The 20,724-nt window shown below is 35.9% G+C and overlaps 2 protein-coding genes across 9 annotated transcripts; one reads left to right on the forward strand and one right to left on the reverse strand.

Moving 5' to 3' along the window:
* Positions 1-678: 678 nt before the first annotated feature.
* On the forward strand, positions 679-14,473 carry LOC113719541 (protein GLUTELIN PRECURSOR ACCUMULATION 3). 8 transcript variants are annotated; one of them, XR_011813693.1, is made up of 11 exons: positions 679-1,211; positions 1,736-1,885; positions 2,869-3,030; positions 3,400-3,552; positions 3,674-3,826; positions 4,781-4,945; positions 5,059-5,217; positions 7,730-7,913; positions 8,034-8,244; positions 8,748-8,969; positions 9,205-9,317. XR_011813693.1 is itself a non-coding variant. In XM_072047795.1 (11 exons), the coding sequence occupies exons 1-10, from the start codon at positions 1,055-1,057 to the stop codon at positions 9,331-9,333; spliced, it is 1,623 nt and encodes a 540-aa protein (XP_071903896.1). In that variant the 5' UTR covers positions 679-1,054; the 3' UTR covers positions 9,334-9,346; positions 14,373-14,473. The 8 variants fall into 8 exon arrangements, 7 of the variants coding, with proteins under 7 accessions (XP_071903896.1, XP_071903897.1, XP_027100565.1 ...); XM_072047795.1 differs by lacking the exon at positions 8,748-8,969 and adding an exon at positions 14,373-14,473 and having other exon boundaries at positions 9,205-9,346; XM_072047796.1 differs by lacking the exon at positions 8,748-8,969 and adding an exon at positions 14,388-14,473 and having other exon boundaries at positions 9,205-9,346.
* Positions 14,474-16,096: 1,623 nt separating this feature from the next.
* On the reverse strand, positions 16,097-18,475 carry LOC113719225 (protein SPIRAL1-like 2). The gene is made up of 3 exons (XM_027244374.2): positions 18,282-18,475; positions 16,863-17,157; positions 16,097-16,459 (listed from the first exon to the last, which is right to left on the reverse strand). The coding sequence occupies exons 2-3, from the start codon at positions 17,121-17,123 to the stop codon at positions 16,379-16,381; spliced, it is 342 nt and encodes a 113-aa protein (XP_027100175.1). The 5' UTR covers positions 17,124-17,157; positions 18,282-18,475; the 3' UTR covers positions 16,097-16,378.
* Positions 18,476-20,724: the final 2,249 nt, after the last annotated feature.

A 20,724-nucleotide genomic window follows, 5' to 3' on the forward strand; every position in this document is an offset into this window, starting at 1 on the left:
AAATTTTTTATTTAGCAAGTAATGCTGATATTTGATATCTTTTGTCATTTAATTTGTTTTGTAAATCTATAGGGCAATATAGGATATTCGTTAGATTTTTTATACTTACATCACCATTTATCACCGAAACATACTTTTTAGGGGAAGTCTCTGTAATTTTTTGAACCTTAAGGGATGCGGCTACAATTGTTAAAAGTCTCAATGGAGGTTTCTGAAATTATGCCTAAGATTAAACATCAAAGTAATCTAAGGTCTCGTTTGGAATTGTGGTGCTTTTGGTAGAAAAATATTTTTTAATACAAAAAGTTTAAAATGTTTGGTGAATATTATCTTATAAAATTAGAAATAGAGATTTTGTTCTTCAAAGCACTGTACTATATTTTGAACCAAATAAAGAAATAAGAACTTTTAAAAATTTTCAAATTACACATTATTCAATATAATAAATATTTATTGAATTATGTTTTCAAACAATAGATTTAAAAACATTTAAACAGTTAATAAGTACTTTTATTAAAAATTCTATTAGAAAATACTTCTCAATAAACTATTGCACCCCAAATGGGCCCTAAATCTGCCAAACAAACAAAATTACCAAAGGAAACTAAACTTCAGTAAAAAGCCTAGCCCAAGGAGACTGTGAAACTGTGACACTTGTACGATGTCTCTGCATGAACGACGCTTTATTATCAGCGGCACCACCACTCCATAAACCCAAATCCTAATTTTTTTTTATAAAAAATGAAATTAAAATGATGACACTTGTTAGATGTCTCTGCATGAACCAACACTTGATTGTCTGTCCTTAAAAAAAAAAAAGACACTTGATTATCTGCAGCAGCACCACCCCATAAACCCAAATCCTAATTTTTTAAAGAAAAAAAGAAAATCAGAATGAAACCCATAAAATTCCCATCTTTTTCCACTTCTTCTTGATTATCTTCTTGATTATTAGTAATATCTGATTTTTTCACTTTTTTCTTCCTGTAAAAAACTCTCACTTTCTTGAGTTTTTAGGCCTCTCTATTGAATCATTCAGCCTCAACCCACAAAAATGAGATGGGAAAAGTTGCAGGTAGAAGAAGGTGTTGGACCTGGGAAGAGGTGGGGCCACACCTGCAACGCCATTAAAGGAGGGAAGCTTCTCTACGTTTTTGGAGGGTATGGAAAAGATAACTGTCAGACTAACAAAGTTCATGTCTTTGACACAGGTGGTTTTTCTATTTTTCTATTTTTTTTTCTTTTTTCTTTTTTGGATATTTTAGTATGTATACCATTTTTGGGTTTCCAATTACTATATTAGTGTGTTTACACGTTGTGGTTAAAGGTTTAAGCTGCTCATTAGTCTATTATTTGAGGGTGCAATTAACCAGCAACTCTTTGCCTAGGGTTGTTTTTTATATTGGAATTTGCTTTTATTCTGGCTTGGGGCCGGATTTTTCTGGGGCTTTACTGTTAATACTTAAAGGGTACTTGAGAATTTGGTGTTTTTCTTGTTGGTATTTTGTCTGTCTTTCAATTTCGTGTACTGTGGTTAAATTTGTGCATTGGTAACATTTAGTGCTTTATCCGTCACTCTGATTTTGCCGTTCCTGAAATCTAGATTTTGGTAATATTGGTGTTTGGGAGATAATTGAAATTGTTTATCTTAGTTTTTCATTTAATATTACTTTTAAGCTGCAGAAAGCTGTTGTTGAGATATTTCAGTTAGCTTATATTATATGTATTCTACCAGTTTCTAGGACATGGAATGAGCCGGCGATGAATGGTGTACTACCTGCCCCGAGGGACAGCCACAGTTGTACCACAGTGGGAGATAACCTTTTTGTATTTGGGGGGACTGATGGGAGAAGTCCTCTTGGCGATTTGCAAATATTGGACACCTGTGCGTTATTCTTGCCATTTCTCCTAATTTCCATTCTAGTCTTTTACTCTAAGATTGTGTTCATGCTGAGTTTAGTTTCTGGGAAAATAATTGTTTTTTCTTATGTTTTACGTACCCCATATTGTAATTGTGTTCTTTTGCTGAAAATTGCCCTATACTGGGACACTCAGACCAGGCTATGGTTTTTAAGTAATTTTCATTATTTTGTTAGGTACTCTGCTCCTGTAGGATAAAGAGTTCACTACTATATAAACTACCCAAATATCTAGTATGCTTTACGAGAATCTATAGCAAGATGTATTTCTATGGACACTTGTACTCTTGTCATCCACATCAACCTGGAAATAGTTATTAAGTCTGTGAGCTTATCATTTCTTATTGAATTTGTAGTTCAGGAAGGAGTTAGGCATTTTGTTATAAGTGGATGTCATTTCTGATTTTTAGGTTGTACCAAAATACTGTCAATTTTTTTTTTTTGGTACGAACCAAAATACTGTCATTGTTTCTGTTTTTAATTGGGTAAGTAATAGTATCAATTCTTCCTATTTTAAAAGGTGTAGCTTTTAGGCTATTAAATTTGTTTCAATTACTTCATAACCCCAAAAGAGAGAGTAATACATGTTTTCTAATTTCCCTTAGTTCTCCAATTAATTAATTTAGTGACAGCATATGTTCCCACTTTCATTTTGACTTTATGATTTCAACCCTCCTTAATGATTCCCTGTCAAAATTTGACCTCTATTTTTAAATGAAGGGACTATGAGATCGTAATCATCCAGTTGTTGTCTAAGTAGTTAAGTACATTCAATACATATTTTGTAACTAGTTTGATTTCAATGGTGTGGATTAGTTAAGCACACTTATATATTTTGTTACAAGTATTTTAACATGATAAACATTTTGGTAATTAATTTGATTCATATGGTTCTACAATTAGTTTAATTTTATAGGCTAACCATTAGTGCCATGTTCACTTCTCTTAGCATCAAATACATGGATCTCACCAAGTGTCAGAGGTGATGGACCGGCACCTAGGGAAGGCCATAGTGCAGCACTTATTGGTAAAAGACTCTTCATCTTTGGTGGATGTGGCAAATATGATGGTCTTGAAAAGTACTATGATGATGTTTACATATTAAATACAGGTGCAATTCTTATTTTCATTTCATGTTTTGTTGACACATTGAACTGATTATACGTGTAAAATTGTTGATTTTTGCTTTGACCGGGGTTATCTTCACACTCAGCTTGTCATTATTAGAGATAATAAAATCCAGACCCCTCAGATAAAAATATTTAATTTTCTGTACAGTACTGAAACTGGCTATTTAGAATTTTGTATGTCATCTGTATGTTAGATATGACTCATATAATCATTACAGGAAAAACTTGAAATTTATCGTTATGTGCTGAATTCAAACATTCTGCTTTGGCATTGAATAGAAAGTTAGTAAAAAGAATCATCTATCAGCAGTGGTCGAGAAATATGTTCATTTTTTGCCCATGATTTGCAGAGACATTTTTTTGGAAACGTGTTGAGCCATCTGGTACTCCACCAAGTAAGCGAGATAGTCATACCTGTTCGTCTTGGAAGAATAAAATCATTGTGATTGGTGGTGAAGACGTTTCTGATTACTATCTGTCAGATGTTCATATACTTGATGCAGGTATGGCTGAATTAGCCGTCCATTTTGTTGAAATAAGAGAAGAATAAACTTGACTTTCACATTTTTTTCAAAAATCTGTGTTGCCATTTGACACTATTATTTTGTATTTCCCTTTAAATAGATAGTCTTGTTTGGTGCAAGTTGAACACCACAGGCCAATTGCTGCCACCTCGGGCTGGACATACAACTGTTGCCTTGGGCAAGTACTTGTTTGTGTTTGGGGGTTTCTCTGATGAGCAGAATCTGTATGATGATGTTTATGTTCTTGATATGGGTATGTTTAATGTCATGATACATTACTTTTATCTACACGTATCTGCTAATTTTACCTCCCTGCCAATAAAGGACCATGATGCTTTATTAGTAAAATTTATTCTTGAAACTACCTAGGTTTTTATTGTTGTTGGACGGAGAGGCAAGTTGAAAAAAAAAAGTATGTATTCTTTTTCTGTTTATACATTTGGTGTGGTAGATAAAAGCAGGCATATGACTACTTTGTGATAAAAGAGAAAAAAAGAAGAGGAAATTCATTCTAAAAGATTGCCTCTACCCAATACAGTTTCTTGTAGCATGGCTGTTCATATGTGTTTGGTTGAAAACCAATAATCAATGAAGCTTCTTTTTCCTGTTCCTCCCCCCTGCCTGGGACATAATATGAATGCCAGACTTTTGTAAACAAATCACTGAAACATATGTTGCATTGAAGCTTGTTGGCTGAAGGTACACTTGAAGGTAATGGTTATGTCATAGAAGTTAGCAAACAGGCTTAGTTAATTGGTCTAGTATAAGTCTACCTTTTGTATATGATTCTATCTACATCTAAGTAGATCTAGGAGCTTAAACATTGTCAGATGAACTAAGCCTCATTTCTATCTGGTCCTAATATCTCAGTATCAGAAAATTTTCACTTGCATTTATGTCATCCCATCCAAGTTTAACTAAGAACCTAAAACGATGGTCCTAACCTCTGTGATAAACATCCAACTGCAGATGCTATAAGTTTAATTAATGCCATTATCCAAGATGTGATGATTAATAATTAGTGGAAACTGTTTCTTCTAGCGTGGCATGATAGAACGCAAGGAACATCTGTTTTCTGATATCACTCTTCACATAAGGCATCAGTGAACAATAGTGAACAACAAATTTTAACTTTTCTGCCACAAAACGCTGGAGAATATCTGTTTCTATCATTTTGTAATGTTTCTTTGTTGCAAAACTCATGCAGAGAATGGTGCATGGACCAAAGTAATGGCTACTGGTGAGGGTCCTTCTGCCAGATTTTCCATGGCTGGGGAAGTTTTGGATCCATATATGGGAGGTGTGCTTGTATTCATGGGTGGTTGCAATAAGAATCTTGAAGCTCTGGCAGATATGTATTACTTATACACAGGTTTGTTTCTTTCCTCTCTCGTTTTCAATTCATAATTTGTAGCCATTCTTCTTGGATTGCTTTGATTATTCTATAATTGAGTGTTAGTTTTTGGATGTGGTAATTACTATCAGGGCTGACTAGGGAATATGGGCGAGAAGAGAGAAGGCTGGAGAAGCTGTCTATGAGGAAACAGCTGAAGTTGAGATGTCAAGAACAAAATCCTCTTGTAACAGCTGAGGGTATTGCTGCTACTCACCAGCCTATGCATGTCACTAGTTATGTCCAACCAAGTAAGATCTATTTTATTCCTTCTTGGTAAAATTTTCTTCTATGCCATCTTGCATTTTTTTGACTAGTTTATTTTACACGTAGAGTATTAAGTTTCTTCAGTTGTTGCTATTTCTTCGCATAAAAAAAAATCAGATAAGGAATTGGGATTCATCTAAATCTGATTCCTTGAAGTTCTTAGGAGTCTTTGGAGCAGTAACTAGGTCATGAAAAGTAAGGTAAAAAGGGTAGCAGGCTATGTCTCTGGTCTATGGTGGTTGGATAAAGATGACAGGATGTGTGCACTTCACAATTGCGGTTTGTTGGGTTCATATTGATATGTAGGTCTGAATGCAGAAAATGAACTCAGAGGGGAAGCAGTGTACAGTGGTTGACGACCACTCCTTTTCGCAGCATTTTGCACCATAGGATTAGAACTCATAGTTGGTCAATTATCAGAGCTGAACTTAAGGCTTGAATTTGAAAATGACTTGATATGTAGGCCTTTTTTTTGGGTGGAATGTTTGACAATATGCTCAGCTTTAAACCTTGATTTTTTTCCTGCCTGTTGAGTTTCAAACTTGACAACGTTTTTCTTAAAAACGGCAATAACATGATGACAAAATTCTCCTTAAGAAATGGAGGCAACCTGAACTAATAAATTATAGAATTGATGAACGAACCATTCAACAGTATAAGTTATAGATCTTAACTCATTTGTGCAAGAACTGCTCTTTGGTATGGTTGGAAGGAACAGTGAGGCACTCTTGGAAGTCACTGTATAGAAATGTTACTGCAAAGAATCATTGTCTTTTAATTTTGAACAATACATATTTGAGCATCAAATCTTTGTTGCTGCTTGGTTGTATATCTGCTACCATCGAAGAGTGGACAGGTGTCCATGTGCTGGCTTGGACCCAAGTACATCTAGAATGGTTAAGTTTTATGTTGTCCCAAATTTTATTTAGCACCTTGGCTGCTTTTTAACCATTGTCATCTGGAAGATGTAAGCATCATCACCTAGTGCTGCCTAGGGGTGAAATCGAGCCGAGTCGAGCTCGAGTAGTGACGTACTCGAGCTCGAACTCGACGCCATCCACCAGAGCTCGAGCTCGAGCAAGCTCGGGAAATTAAGATCGGAATCGACTCGAGAATAAAATGAGCAGGCTCGAACTCGACTCAATCGAGCTCGAGTTGCATTCGAGCTCACTATCGAGTCGAGTACTCGAGATCGATGACAGCATTTGTTTCTAGCTAATCAGCAATGACAACAGCTGATGCTATACTAAAGCTTTTGCTTTCTACCCCACATCAAAGTAGGTAAAACTGGGGAAGGCATTTTCCTGCTCCTTTGTTCTAATTTTCTCACAGGAAATGCATCCTTATTATACAAAAAAGAAAGCAAATAGTTACTGATCTGATCAAGATTCAAATGTGCTTTCTTTTGTGCTTAAAGCACACACAGACACAGATTGGGTGGACCCTTCTCTACCATAAACCAAAAAGAATGGAGAAAAGAGGACTGCGTAAAAGACAGCAAAGGAATCAACTGAAACTCTTTTGCAATAGGGTTTCGATATTAAAAATTAATATTACATTTACAAAATTTAACCTCATAATGCACATATTTACTACAGATATGCACAAATAAGTACCTCAATTTGTCAAATGCAGCTGTTGAAATTGGTGGGTTTTGATTAATTTAATCCCTCGCTCAAAGGTCGGCTGCCCACCGCTGCTATCTACTCCATTTTGAGCTCCAGGAGAAGGAAGAGGGAAGATTAGCTTAAGTGCTTAACTGCTGATGTCGCGGCTGCCTTGCGACGTGTAACAGTTGAGAGAATGAGGGATTGAGATTTGAGACTGAAGCTGAGCTACTGAAGAGGACGAAGAAGAATGAAGGACGACGGAAGGAAGGACCAAGGAGTTTTCAGTTTTCGTTTTTAGTTTTCATCATTTCATCACATTTCTCAAGCCAAAATTACTTATTCACCCTTCATTATTACTACAACATAACTGGTTAAGCCCGTAAATAGACTAGCTAACAAACCTAAAAGAGTAAATTGATAACTAAAATAACATACAATACACAATCAAGCTACTCGACGAGCTAACAATTCTTCCTTCTAACTACTCGAACTCGACTCGTTTCCTGTAGCGAGTAGCTCGAGATCGACTCGAGATCGAATCCGATCAAGCTCGAGTCGAATACCTAATCAAGCTACTCGCGAGCTCGATTCAAGCTACTCGATTTCTCTGCACCCCTAGTGCTGCCAATAGAATGATGAGTTAGGTAACCTTTAGGTTTTTAGAAGACTTGGATATCTCTAGCTTAGAATCTGTTCTGTGACTTCTGTCATGTTGTGTGCATGCATACTTGGAAGTGTTTTGTCAACAAACTAATTTGCTTCATCAGCACTGTGTGAATATCTGGCAAGTCAGTGCTTATTCAATACCTTGTCTAATGGTTTGCTATGCAAAAATAGTTATTGGAAGATGTTAATTTGCTTTAAAAATGCATTTATCCAATTGCAGACTTACAGAACATCCATCAGAACCAATACCAGACTGCTGGTGGGAAGAAGACATTTGAAGCCAGGGTTACTAAAAGCTTTGCAGATGGCTACACAATTGAAACTTTTATCGATGGAAAGCCTCTTCACGGATTATTGTTTCGCAATAAGCCAATAAATAGCATGGAAGTCGATGATTCTACTAGGTCAGGATTGTTAGCTGTTATTTATTTATTTATTGATGGGCCGGACATGAATAGCGGATATCACGTATAGAAACTTTCCTGAAATTTTCATCAAAATATTTCTCCATGTTCTCATTGAAGGAAAGTAGCAGCTGTGGAAACTGATGGAGCTACGGTAAATGGTGATCAAACCACATCAAATATAACAAGACCCGTAGAGCATAAAGTCAAAGATGTTATACAGGCACATGGTGTGGTGCAGGAGAATGCATGTCCACCTGAGGCTCAGTTGGAAGCTGTTGCAACTGAAATGAAGATTCAAGAACCTGCTGAGGCTTTACTGTTCCTTGAGGTTATGCCTTGCCTTTCTTTTGTCATGTGGACTGCTCTTTTTAGATTGAAAATTTTCAAACCTCACATTATTGACATTCTGGGAAATTGTGTCATTTCATTCATGCATGCGGCCAAGTCATTCTTGAAAGCAATCAATCCTATTGATGGTTGACCCGCTGAAGTGGAATCATCGAGGATAAAATCATAGAAATTGATTAAGATGATTTTATTTGAGTTAAACATTATAGAACAAACTAATAGTCAAACTGTCCTCCATAATTGAAAGACCAGCATTATTTTCTGGTACAAGACGAGAATATGATCTTCGTGAAGTAAGAAAAAAGAGACATGGCAACTCCTGTCGGTACAAATTGAAATTTGTCCTACGATGAATGAAGGCAAATATTCATGTATGAAACTCAACTAGTAGGGAGAAGGATTTCTTGAGTTGAATTGAGCCATGATTTGTATTTCTCTAATGCTCTGATCTCGGTATGTTAATGTGCCAATTTGATTGGACAGGACGAAAGGGAGAAAAAAAAAACTACTTATGTGTCAGTTCTCCACCCAATTTGATACTGAATTCCTCCATGACTTCAACAGTAGAAATTTTGTGTAAGAAGGCTGGAATAGAAAATGTCAGAAGACTTAGAAACAGATGGATCAACTGCAACATTGCTCTCACCATCTGATGCCTGTTTGGGCAAATTTGTCATTTGGTTGCCAATCAAGTTTTGACGACAGGTTGCTCTGCTTGGCACCTATTAATGATATTGACTTATCAAAACCTATTCATGCACATAGAATAGCTAATTAGCAACGGTGGTTGGTTTTGCCTTTTGAAGTCTGAAGCACTCTTTGCTAGACTTGAACCTTGTGTATCTAATTGATTTTGATCACTCTATTTCTTTAGTTCCTTTGATGTTAGTATGGTAAAAAATGCTTTGGAAATGTCATTTCTGTTTTTGTCCATCAACAGGTTGGAGCTGTAAAGCCTTCAGCAGCACTAGATGTGAAAATAAAGACTAATGGGCTAAATAATTTGCCACACCCCAGCAGTGAGTTGCCAGAAGATTGCGTTTCCACAGCAAAGGAATGTGTGACTTGACCCTTAAACTAAGGTAACACAGCACCAGTTGCTTATGTTTCTGATCAAGGCAACCAGGATATTTTTACTACTTCATAGAAATTATGCAAGCTTAATGCATAAGACTTTCTTTGGTCCTTGAATTCTATTATATGGCTACTAGGGCACTTGGTAGATATATCTTAAAGAATGTGTCTGGATTCTTAGTTTTTGGACTGTCAGATGATCTGATTGTACAACATGGATTTGGGTCTGAGTTTGCAGTTTGTGCACTATTTTGTTGATCTAAATCTTGTCTTCTGTCTCCATTCAAGGGATAAATAATCTACCAGTAGCACATTTGACTGTCCAATTCTACACCATAAATAGTTTCCAAGTCAGAAAGATTTGGTAATTGAAGTACATGTGAACTCTCAACTCAGGTATTTGTGGCTTTGTATGCACATTGCCTTGGGATTTAAGGTACTCCATGTAAAGGAAACTTAAAAGTGGGAAAATGTTCAAAATTTCTGGAAATCAGAGTCCTAAATATTAGATTGTATGACATTTCAAAAATTTTAGAATTTGATAATGTTCATCCATTGCCAACCTCCTGCCACCTCCCATCTCCGTCTCTGCTTTTCTCCTCAGAGGAAAAGCATTAGCATGTGTAGAGTCAATAGTGTACCTTATTATGCCATTTTTATGATGATTCAGGGATTTTCCCTGGCAATTTTATGAGTCAGAAATGATATCCCATATAATCGAAATCAAGCTGCAAACCAATGGGGCCTAAACAATACTGACATGACATCTGAAGTCTGATTTAGGTCTCTTTATTTCTCAATTGCAGATGATTTGAGAAGAAGTTGCATTTGAAATTTGTGATATTGAATATGATATGTTCCATACTCCTCAGATCTACTGGAACAAGCATTCATGTATCACTTCTCTGTTTGTTAATCAAAATTATTGTGTACATAGATTCACTTTAGAAACTAGAGATCAAGTAGAAGAGTTATTATTGGAGTACCAGTGATGGTACACCAAAGAATAAATGTGTCTACTTTAAAGTACCACTGTTAATTTTTTTTCCCTGAACTAAAATTTAAGAAAGCAAAGACCGACCCGACCAACAAGAAAAGATGAACTCTGACAGAAAAGTTCCATTCTGAGGGCCTCACTATCTTACAACACACAAATCCTACATCATCAGAAATGGAAATCTCTGAGTTCAACATATTTTAAACTTGACCTGCAGGAATTACCATATTATGTCTAAACAAGCTCACCAAGGGCAAATAGAAAATGTTGATGGTCACCTTTCCAGTTTGAGGTTCAGACCAACTCATGTTGATTAAAATGAATATTGTGTGATACAAATTTGAAATTAAAGGAATACCAAACAGCATGGAAAGTAAAATGAAGGCACTAGCTCAACATTTCGGATTGGTTCTTAACATGGACCAGACAGGCTTGATTTTCAAGGGTCCGACCCTGTGTCCTAGATCTACTCACTTGAAGGTTTTCCTAGCATTACCCGATTTTGTACTTGTTCCCCCACCACCCCAATCCACCTTGAAATTGAGGAAGAACTAGAGGAACTTGGTTTCAAGCTGGTTACTGGTGAATTGTTGAAATGGCTAGGCCAATGTGTACCATTTTGGAAATGTTCCAGTGAAAAGAAAGAAAATAGAGTCTTAATAACAAATAAGACCTTGAAACCAAAAACATTATCATCAACATGAGATAAACCAAATTAAAAGTGCTTCAAAAACCAAGCCCAATAATTTATCTCAATCTTCAGCATCTGCATCATGGATAGTACTTGTATTTGGCAACATTTGTCTTTTATGCAACAAATAATATCTCATATTTGAAGTTGATCAACTGATTGCCATTAGAAATTAGAGATGGGTTACCACTACATCTGAGACTCTTGATCAGATCTTTGGCATTCGTCTAAGTTTCCACTACTACTAAGAACCTTGTAAAGTATATTCATGAGGTTTACAATGATGAATTGGTCCTGAAGTATATAGTCTTGTATATCTGTCTCTTTCCAGCTCTGCAGTAGCTTTTGCACCAAGATTTGTCATTTGTTTGTGATGCCCTTGTCCCGTTGCAATATGATAGGACTTGTCATCAATCTTCCTCTGATGATGAGCGCACAAAGGAAGGCATAAAGTTGCTGGAAGGGAGCTACTGAACTTGATATGGATGCACGCAAGGGTGCTTAAGTTTAATGAAAAAAGAGAAAAGGTTGAGAAGCTTAAAAACCAAATTTAAAGAAAATGCAGAACTCTTTGGGAAATAAACAATCCTTTGGGTGTTAGCTTTTAGGATTATTATAAAGCATACACCCAATAAGGAATTATAGTATATTGATAAAATGTGTATTCTTGTGACAGAAGTTTACTGCTAATGACACTTTTCAAGGTTTCTGGAATGACTGAATGCCTCGAATGAAATGATCAACAAGAATATCTTCTGCAGAGATTCAAGTCAAACATATTTTTTTCTGCATTACAGGCTAATTAATGCCTCTCAAACCTATGTCTACCCTGATGTCTGCTGACGATATCTTAAGTGGTTGTTAGACATGATATTGTTGACTTGAGCATTGTTGTAGACAAGTTTTACTCTCTGTATACAGTTTGAAGATGCCAGTGGCTTTGCAGTGAAACAAAGGAGAGAGAAGGAACACAACAGTTGTTGGCTGACTTGTATTTTAGAAAATGTTTAATAGCTACAAACTGAAATAGAGATATTTGAAGTAATTCTAAGCATACAGATTAAAATGTTTGAAACTTACATGGCCGAGCTGATACATGTTTTGGCATGTAAATCCCTTCTATATTTGACATTTTGGTCTGAAAGGTTTAAGTAAAGTTGCACCATTTAATTTGAGCTAATACTAAGAGTCCAATTAGAAGCATCAAAAGCTAGCTGTCAGTGTCATGACAAAAGAAAATGTGAACTCTCCAACCAGAAATACATCCAGCTGCTCTCCCTCACTGAGAGCCATTCTTTTTCATCTTATTTTTGAGATGACATGTTGGATTCCTTTTGTCATCTAGTTTACCCCATTTTTGAGTCTTGCATAATGCAGTTAACACCAAAGGATAATGAAGTTAAGACTTGACAGAGCAGAAGCTATGTTAGTCAGACTCTTCATTTGATCCCAAAGCACCCATGTCGACATGACACGACACTGGTGCTGGTATGGGATATGTGTCCGTCACTTTGAAAAATTTTTGGACACTTTTGACTTTGTGAGGTCTGATGTCGAAGCAAGAGGAGAAGACCTGGGTGAGAAAACTGATAGATGTAGAAGACTTGTTGCATTGGAGTCCTTATTAAACTAGAATCTTCTTGAGCTATGACTTCTTGGTTAATTTAGAATTATCCAACCCTTAGTGAGCTATGACTTGTATGTTGGCTGTACTGTATAATTCATATATTTACCAGAAATTTTGCCATACCCACATACCCATGTCTAAGGCTTTAGAAGTGTCCCCGTATCCTAATTTTAGATGGTTGACGAATTAGACACTTAGACACATACCTGAATCGGACGCCTGTACTCGAGTCCAAGTGACACAGAGCAGAAGGTCAGAACTATATTTAGCAGAAAGAATCTCTAACTTCTTTTATTCACTATACGAAATAAAGTATTGGGCTCTTAAAAATGGAAAACGAGAATCACTGAACAAAGGGGTTCAAAGAATATGGTGTGACAAAGGTCTGTAAGGATGGTGGTGTTTTTACGGGGTGTTTTTCAAAAACTTTACTGTAGCATTGCATTTGAAAAACTTTCTGCTGTAGATGATCCATTTGGATTAGGTGTTTTTGGGGATGTTTTTAAAATTTAAAAATTTGAGGTGTTTTTAAAATTTAAAATTTTATTGGGATGTTATTAAAATTTAAAATTTGTTAATATTTCTTATATGTTTGTCTATGTGTGTCTGTGTTTGGATGGGTGACTGATATGGCATGGTGTAGGTGAGATTTATGACATACGCACAGGTCTGCCATGAGTGTCCATTCACTTTTATAAGCTTAGATGTGTCATAAATGGGACATATTGTTACAGACTTCATTCTATTTAATTTGTTCATTTACGATGGTACAAGTCTGTAAATTTTCTAAACTGATAGTATACTGAAACCTTTATGGTTCTTTATCAGTCAATGCGCTTTGTATAGGAAAATTGAATCTTAGACTCTAAGATGACGGACTGGATATCTGGAATTTTGTCAGTGCTGAAAATAAGTTTTGATATAAACCTCATGGCTAGGTTAGGGTGCAGTATTGCTTACATTGTTTTGATAAACGGGAGAATTGAAGTCAGAAATACATAGCTGAATATGTACTGCAAACTGAAGTCATTCTGCAAATTTGAGCTAATTTTTGTGCATGTGCAGAGCAAGATATTTATAATAACCTGCATTAAATTATGCTGCAAGTCAATTGCAAGCATTTTGTAAGATTTTTGCAAGCATTATTGGGAAATGTGACATATTCAGTTACAAGCTGGGATAATATGATTAATTCTTCTTCTCTATCAAGGCAGGTGGCAGAATTTTGTAAGATTTTCTCCTCATGAAGGACCATCCCGCACAATCAGTTACTGAAGTTGACAACATTCTTTTTTGATATCGGTTTAGGACATTCCAAAGTAAACACTAACCAATTGTACATCTATGGTGATTCCTTGAAATCTCCATTGCTAACTAGTGGATTTGCTGCCAGTCGTACAAGTGCTCCTTATTCAGCAATATCAATTGTATACTATGTAGGATTCTAATTTTAGTTGTATTTCTGAATTGGAACAGTTTTACTCCTAATTCTAGTTGTTACTCATCGCTTATGATATATATCATTAATCATTACTTGAATAGCCATTTCAAATGCATATCCCGATGAGGATGAAATTGCTTTTCAAGCTCTCTGTCGAAGGGGCTCAACTTTTATGCAAGCTACATTTCCTTCCTTTTAGTACAACTCAATCATTATTTGGGCATGCTCTTTTTCATCAATATGGGTTCTACTGCAGATTTATTCTTGTTTCATCTCAGGTTTGGAATGTGCAGGTTGCAGACTTCATCTATGAGATCAAACTTGACATCTACAGTTATATGGTAGTTGTATCCTTTACCCAAATTTGTTCCTTTAGAAATTAGAATGAGGACTTTTTCTATTTCTTTTCTGCAGTCCTAGTTTAACAGGTTCAAAGTACGAAGCATAGTTAGTAAAATACATGAAGGGTATAATACAAGATATTATATGTATGTATATTATACGGAATTTTTTTTTGCAAAAGTATGGTTAAAAGTTTGACATAAAAATACGTATTTGGAATAATTATGCATATAAATTCGTACATGAATAGTACGAACATATTTGAAAGATATGGAACTGAAAATCTGGATAAATTTACTATAATTTTCAAAGACTATGGTACATTTATACCAATTTTAAACTTATTTTTATTTATTAGATGTTAAATTTATTAAAATTTTATCACTTCATTACTTAAATATGTATAAATCTACCATTTGTATGATATATAACACTCTTATTTTATATATAAAACTCAAAAAGTATGTCATTATCTTTATTCAAATTTTAAATTTTTTGGAAAATTGAAGTATAATTCACACACTATAATATGTTAAAAATTTATTACGTGTTATATACGATTAATTAAAAAGTATGAATGTTTTTAAAAATATTTTTGAAATGTACGAAATATAGAAAATATTTTGAATGATACGTATGAATGTATATTACACAATCTTTATTAACTATGGTACGAAGAGATGACACCAAACTCCACGGGATAATTAGATGCACGACCCTGCGGCTGTATGATAACGCACTTTTCCCTTGTATGGAAATAGTAATTGCAGCCTCTAAATCATATTATAGTTTATGTAAAGATATCAACATGTTACTTTTAGCTTAGCACAAAAAGTAGTTTCTCCTTGAAATTACCATCATGATATCATGAACTAGGAAGATGTCTTTTTTTTTTTTTTTGTCGATACGATAAAATTCCTATAACCTAAGCTAGTCTATTCTAGGGAGAGGGGGGAGGGGACTCAATGTGAGTAGAAACTCCATCGAAAGTGGTCAATGAAGACCGTCACATAATGTGAGTAGAACTGGGAAGATGTCATGATGCCACGAAATTACCAGCATCTGGAAAGATGTCATGATGTTCCTAAAAAGTCTGAGGTGCGCATTGCTTAATGATGCAGGCATGTCACCTAGCCACTTCATTTAACAAGAAAAAAAAAATGGATCGAATTACAGAATGCAGACATCGCTACCAGTGAGACCATAGAGACTATTGGGATTACACTGAATTAATCAAACACGTTAATCGAGTGCTTGACTTCACCACATCTGCCATCCTGGAACATGTTACATCCATGACTTGTATGTGAAATTGATATGGTTATGTTCTAACGTCTTCAGCAGTCGTCAATGCGTATCTCTACCTGAAATTTGATCCTCCCCAGTATGGCAACTCCTCCACATGGCAGTAACGTGTTCTTCGATATTTTAGCAATGATTCCATGTTTTCAACCAGACGTGCAAATATGTGCCAGGTTAAGCCCAACATCCCAGAAGTTACTACGCGTGATGCTAGAAAAGCAACATCCTACGTTGTGAAGACATGCTATCCAGTCAAGAATATGGATTAGCAGTAACTCTAGGAGACAGGAGAAAAAGGAACGTACAGGGAGCAAGCAAACTGATCAACGTCAATTTTAAAGAACCTCGCACCTAGTAATTCACACAAATAATAAACATCATTAGCATGAAGAATACAACAGTTAACAGTAGATAAACTTGATTTAGTTGAGAGAAACAAAAGCCAGGGTGGGGATTCCTCATCTATGAAAACAAAAGGTTCAATAAAAATGCTAAAATCCCGTCCCTGACACTGAACCAGAAAAAGGATTATATTACATTTCAAAATGTCTCCAAACAGTTGAAAATATTGTTTGCCCCAATTTGAAAGGAGGCCTAGACATTTGGGAAGAACAATCTCATCTTTGATGATACACAACATTTAGTTGTTGCCACCTCCAAACAGATAACCCAGCGAAGATCCACCACCAGGGGCAGCATGGACTTTGGTAGACGGCCGATCCTAAAAAAAAATTAAAAGCTTTGTATGTCAAGTTGATCAATCCAGGAAGAGCAATTCATAACAGAGTAATAGAGCCAAAAACAATTGCAGAGAGGCAATGCTAAAGCACAAAAACAATTTCCTAACTCTTCCACCTGCAAGTACATTCAATCACCCACCTGCCATCCTCCCTCTTCACCCCCAAAACAATAAAGCAGAACAACACAAAACCTTTCTGTAGATGCAAAATTCCTGTATGGGCAAAAAACTTCTGGGCATTGTCAAAGATGAACTTCTTTTCCTTTAATTATCTTTTTCTTAGGGGGACATGTTTGCCAGGAAAATTGCACAAATAAAACAGTGTGGAAAATATTTACATGTTCAATGAAGCAAGCCAAATAATAGAACAGGAATATGATCATACAGTGAGGAAGTTGCCACTATTCTGCCCTTCAGCACGGAAATAGTTGTTTGCTTTGTTTCCCTGGATGCCAGCAGGAATCTGCTTAGAAGCATCAACAGGTTGTGCAACAGAAGTAGGCTTCAGAGAAACCACATTGGTCTCAACTGGTGCCTGGTTTTTAGGAGCTTCTGCACTGTTTGTGACAGGTTTTGGTGCCTCACCACTTCCAAAGAGGTAGCCAAGAGAGCTTTGTCCTCCACCACTGCTCACTCCACGACCCATGATTTCTTAATTTATCTTTTTGCAAGCTCAGCAACTGTTTTCACATTGAGCACACAATAAGAACACAGAGGCCAAGAACAGTTAGCACAAAAACTAATCATGTCCAGCAGAATAGTTAGATCAAATTCTTGTATAGAAAGCTCAAGCAACACAAAAACAGAAACAAAACAAGATGGCAATCTCTTCTTTGGTTCTTCTAGTTCAATGAAGAGTAAAACCCAAGTCAACCATCCAAAAGTGTAAAGGATCAAGCAACTGAATTCCACTGTACCAGTAAATTGTGTAGTAGTTCGATTAATAGCTTAAAATCTGATTCATGTCCGAGGAAATGAAGCAAATCCCCCGCTTCTCCATTTTAGCTTTCTCATGGAGATCGACAATCATTTGCCTTTATATAAAATCCTCAGTTTACTCCCTCCAAAAGTAGAAATTTCAAGACACTCTTGATTGAACTTTGCATCACAACCAAAAAAATTAAATTAAAAAAATACCTAAAGCTAGTCTATCCACCCACGCCACCAAAACCGTCAGCTGTAAAAAGAAGAAAGCTTCATCCTTCCATAAGTGGTTCTTGTTGGATCGCTAATGCAACAGGATTTATCTTACAGTCCATAGTGATTCGACTTAAGACTCACAAGTCGACCCCAACCATAGATAAACCAAAATCAGAAGCTATACGAACTCCATTACAAGATTTCTGTTTTTCCAAGAATAGACAGATTTTCCGTCTGTTTTGCAACTTCCAGACTTTTGGCAGATCCTAACAGGGTAACAAAATTTTGTTATACAAAACTCCATATTTCAACAATTCGAAAATCTTCCATCATTAGAAGATCAAATAGAAAAAATCTCACCAGCAATTCAGGAACTAAATAGATTAAATTGCACAGCTACATCTTCTTTAATTTAATATAATTAAAGAAGTTCAAAAAAACAAAATGAGTAGATAAAGTCACTTTCACAGCAAGTAAAGTAATAACTATCAACGTCAAAACCTAGATCTGAAACAGTATAGCAAAAATTGACAGCTAAAACACTCTGGAAAATGCCTAATTTAATCCAGATCCATACCAGAAAATTAACCGAATAAATTACACAAAAAACGTAAGCATTTAGTCTTAGAAAGTCAAAACAGCTGAAAACGTAGAGAAAGCTGACCTTCTCAGAAGTGTAGCCTTGTGTCGTCCGGTTGAAGATCAGATCTGCGGAGAGAAGATAGGGAAAAATAGAGAGAGAAAAATTTTAATTAAACTAATTTGACGGAGAGGGCTATTTATATCGGAGACTTTGAAGTGAGTGGCATGACTGGTGAGTGGGTAGTGGGGAGCGGAGAGTGGGCAGCGGGCAGTTGGCAGTGATTAGAGTTAAAGTAGTAGATAATATATAGACTAAAGTAGATAATAAGGACAAAATGGGGCGGTTCTGCATCATTTTCCGCGTTCCGATTATCATTACTTATTTCAATGGAAAAAAATTTTGATGAAAGTTTGATGAAAAAAAAAACAAATCTAGTCTCTAATATTTAAGTACACGAGTTTTTTTCAGCCTCGCGCGATTCTAATATTTAAGTACACTAGTTTTTTTCAGCCTCGCGCGATGCCCTGAATCTGTGTTAATCAAGGGTCAACTGAAGGCAAATAATTTAGTGTAGAATGCTTTTATACTTAATACATGATTGGTGTAAGTAACCACGGAACATTTGATTTTAGGCAATTTGAATACCATTTTTATTCATTTACTCATTTGGTTTGTAATTTTGTCTAGATAGTCGGAAATGGGCTTAAGATCTTTGCAATTTCTTGATACTATAAATAAATGATGCATTCATTTGAAATATATAAGTACATATAAATATAAGAATCATGGTGATATTAAAAACTTTTTAAACAATGCTCACACTATCTGTACATAGTTAAGAATGAAATAACTTTAAACAAGTAAAAGATTTCCTTAAACCTATTATAAATAAATACAATGGTAGTGTCAATAATTTGAAAAGAACAGTCATCACATTTCTACATAATAAAAAATATCAAGAAATTGAGAATTATTCGTATTATAGTAAAAAAATATGCTTCTAGTAATCGTAGTCGAAATTGTTATCCTGATAGGTGTTGTTTCTTTTAATAATCTTTCCAAATCGAACATGTTTTCTCAAACTTCTTGAACTCTTTGCAACAAGTTTTGGGTATAGTACATAAATCATGATCATCTCTCTTTCTTATTGTTTTGCATCTCTCTTTTTGTGCAAAGACAAATTAAAACCAGAGACCATTGATCGATGACAATGAACTTTTTCTTCTTTTCTTTTTTCAAGCATTCCCTTAAAAGAATTCAAACAAATTATAGTAATCTCGAGACATGCAATGTGTAGCATATTTCACCTTATAACCTTAATAAACAATTGAACCTTAACAGCCATTTATATCAACCAATTATGCAGTGCATTATTTTAATTAGTCAACTAGTAATGAATAAGGATGAATGTTTCTAGCTAATGTTGTGGCGACCCCACTTCCCCCTAAGGCGAACCAGAGGGTTGGCGGGCCGTCTGCCTAACTCTCGCCAGGACTCACGCAAGAGATCTAGCCCAAATCCTTCCGAAGTATAGCCTAAATTATTATAGTATTGATCCTCCAGAATAGACCAATAACTAAGACCACATTAACTTCAGAGATAACAGCACTTTAAGATAGCGACTCGTCGATTCTTAAATACCTTACGCGTTACAAACCACAGAATAAAGTCAAACAATCCCATTTAACAAATTCATACAAGCCAAATACATTCTTACAAGCTAAGTAACAAATTTACACAAGCCACATAACCAATCTAGGGTTTACACTTTTCCAGCTTCAAGTGGCAACCCGAAACAAAACTACATTGTCTAATCCGAAATACATTAATAACAAGTAAAGTAGATTTCAGGCCTTTCTCATATGCCAGAACCTGTCAAGGAAAACAAAATAACGTGGGGTGAGCTAAAACTCAGTGGTGCCTCAAAACATGCAATTACATAAGGCAAGTAGCAAATATTGATTTCAACTAAAGTAAACGATTAGGAAAGCGTATAACAGCACAAGGTAGGATACAGGGGCTCTCAGGAGCCATTCTCCATGAACTTGATCAAAATTTTCCGTAGTTGACCCTCCGTCAACTTTCACTACCTACGGTCCATGTAGAACGCCACTTCACACCAGTTCCTACCTCCATTCATACCCCTGTCCCGGGCCCGCACACCAAAAAATGATAGTGGTAATACTCGACTACACCCTTTTATAAACTAGTCGAGGGATTCACCCAACGACGTCACAGACTAGTCGAGGGATTTACCCAATGACGTCACAAACTAGTCGAGGGATTTACCCAACGACGTCACAACACTTGAAATATTCACGAAAACATTTCACACAAGTCACCACTCGAACGGCTAGTGTGATAAAGTACACACTGCTCACTTCGATGGATCAAAAACCACTTTGCAATTATCATATATCGAGTCAAGAAAGCACTGTAACCAAATAGTCATAAAACAAGCAGGGACACTCACCAAGAGTGAAGCTCAGATGTCAAGTTGGGAATCGAAATCCGCGTCCTCGCT

This window comes from Coffea arabica, chromosome 4e (genome assembly GCF_036785885.1).
Source record: "Coffea arabica cultivar ET-39 chromosome 4e, Coffea Arabica ET-39 HiFi, whole genome shotgun sequence".
In the NCBI taxonomy this organism is placed as follows: Eukaryota; Viridiplantae; Streptophyta; class Magnoliopsida; order Gentianales; family Rubiaceae; genus Coffea; species Coffea arabica.

Bases quoted from the DNA above. Each gene is read 5' to 3' on its own strand.
- LOC113719225 (XM_027244374.2), bottom strand. From the start codon at position 17,123: ATGGGTCGTGGAGTGAGCAGTGGTGGAGGACAAAGCTCTCTTGGCTAC. The intron at 16,460-16,862 runs GTATGATCATAT...ATTTTTTTTTAG, and splicing joins ATAGTGGCAACTTCCTCACT to GATCGGCCGTCTACCAAAGT.
- LOC113719541 (XM_072047795.1), top strand. From the start codon at position 1,055: ATGAGATGGGAAAAGTTGCAGGTAGAAGAAGGTGTTGGACCTGGGAAG. The intron at 5,218-7,729 runs GTAAGATCTATT...ATCCAATTGCAG, and splicing joins CACTAGTTATGTCCAACCAA to ACTTACAGAACATCCATCAG. The intron at 8,245-9,204 runs GTTATGCCTTGC...GTCCATCAACAG, and splicing joins AGGCTTTACTGTTCCTTGAG to GTTGGAGCTGTAAAGCCTTC.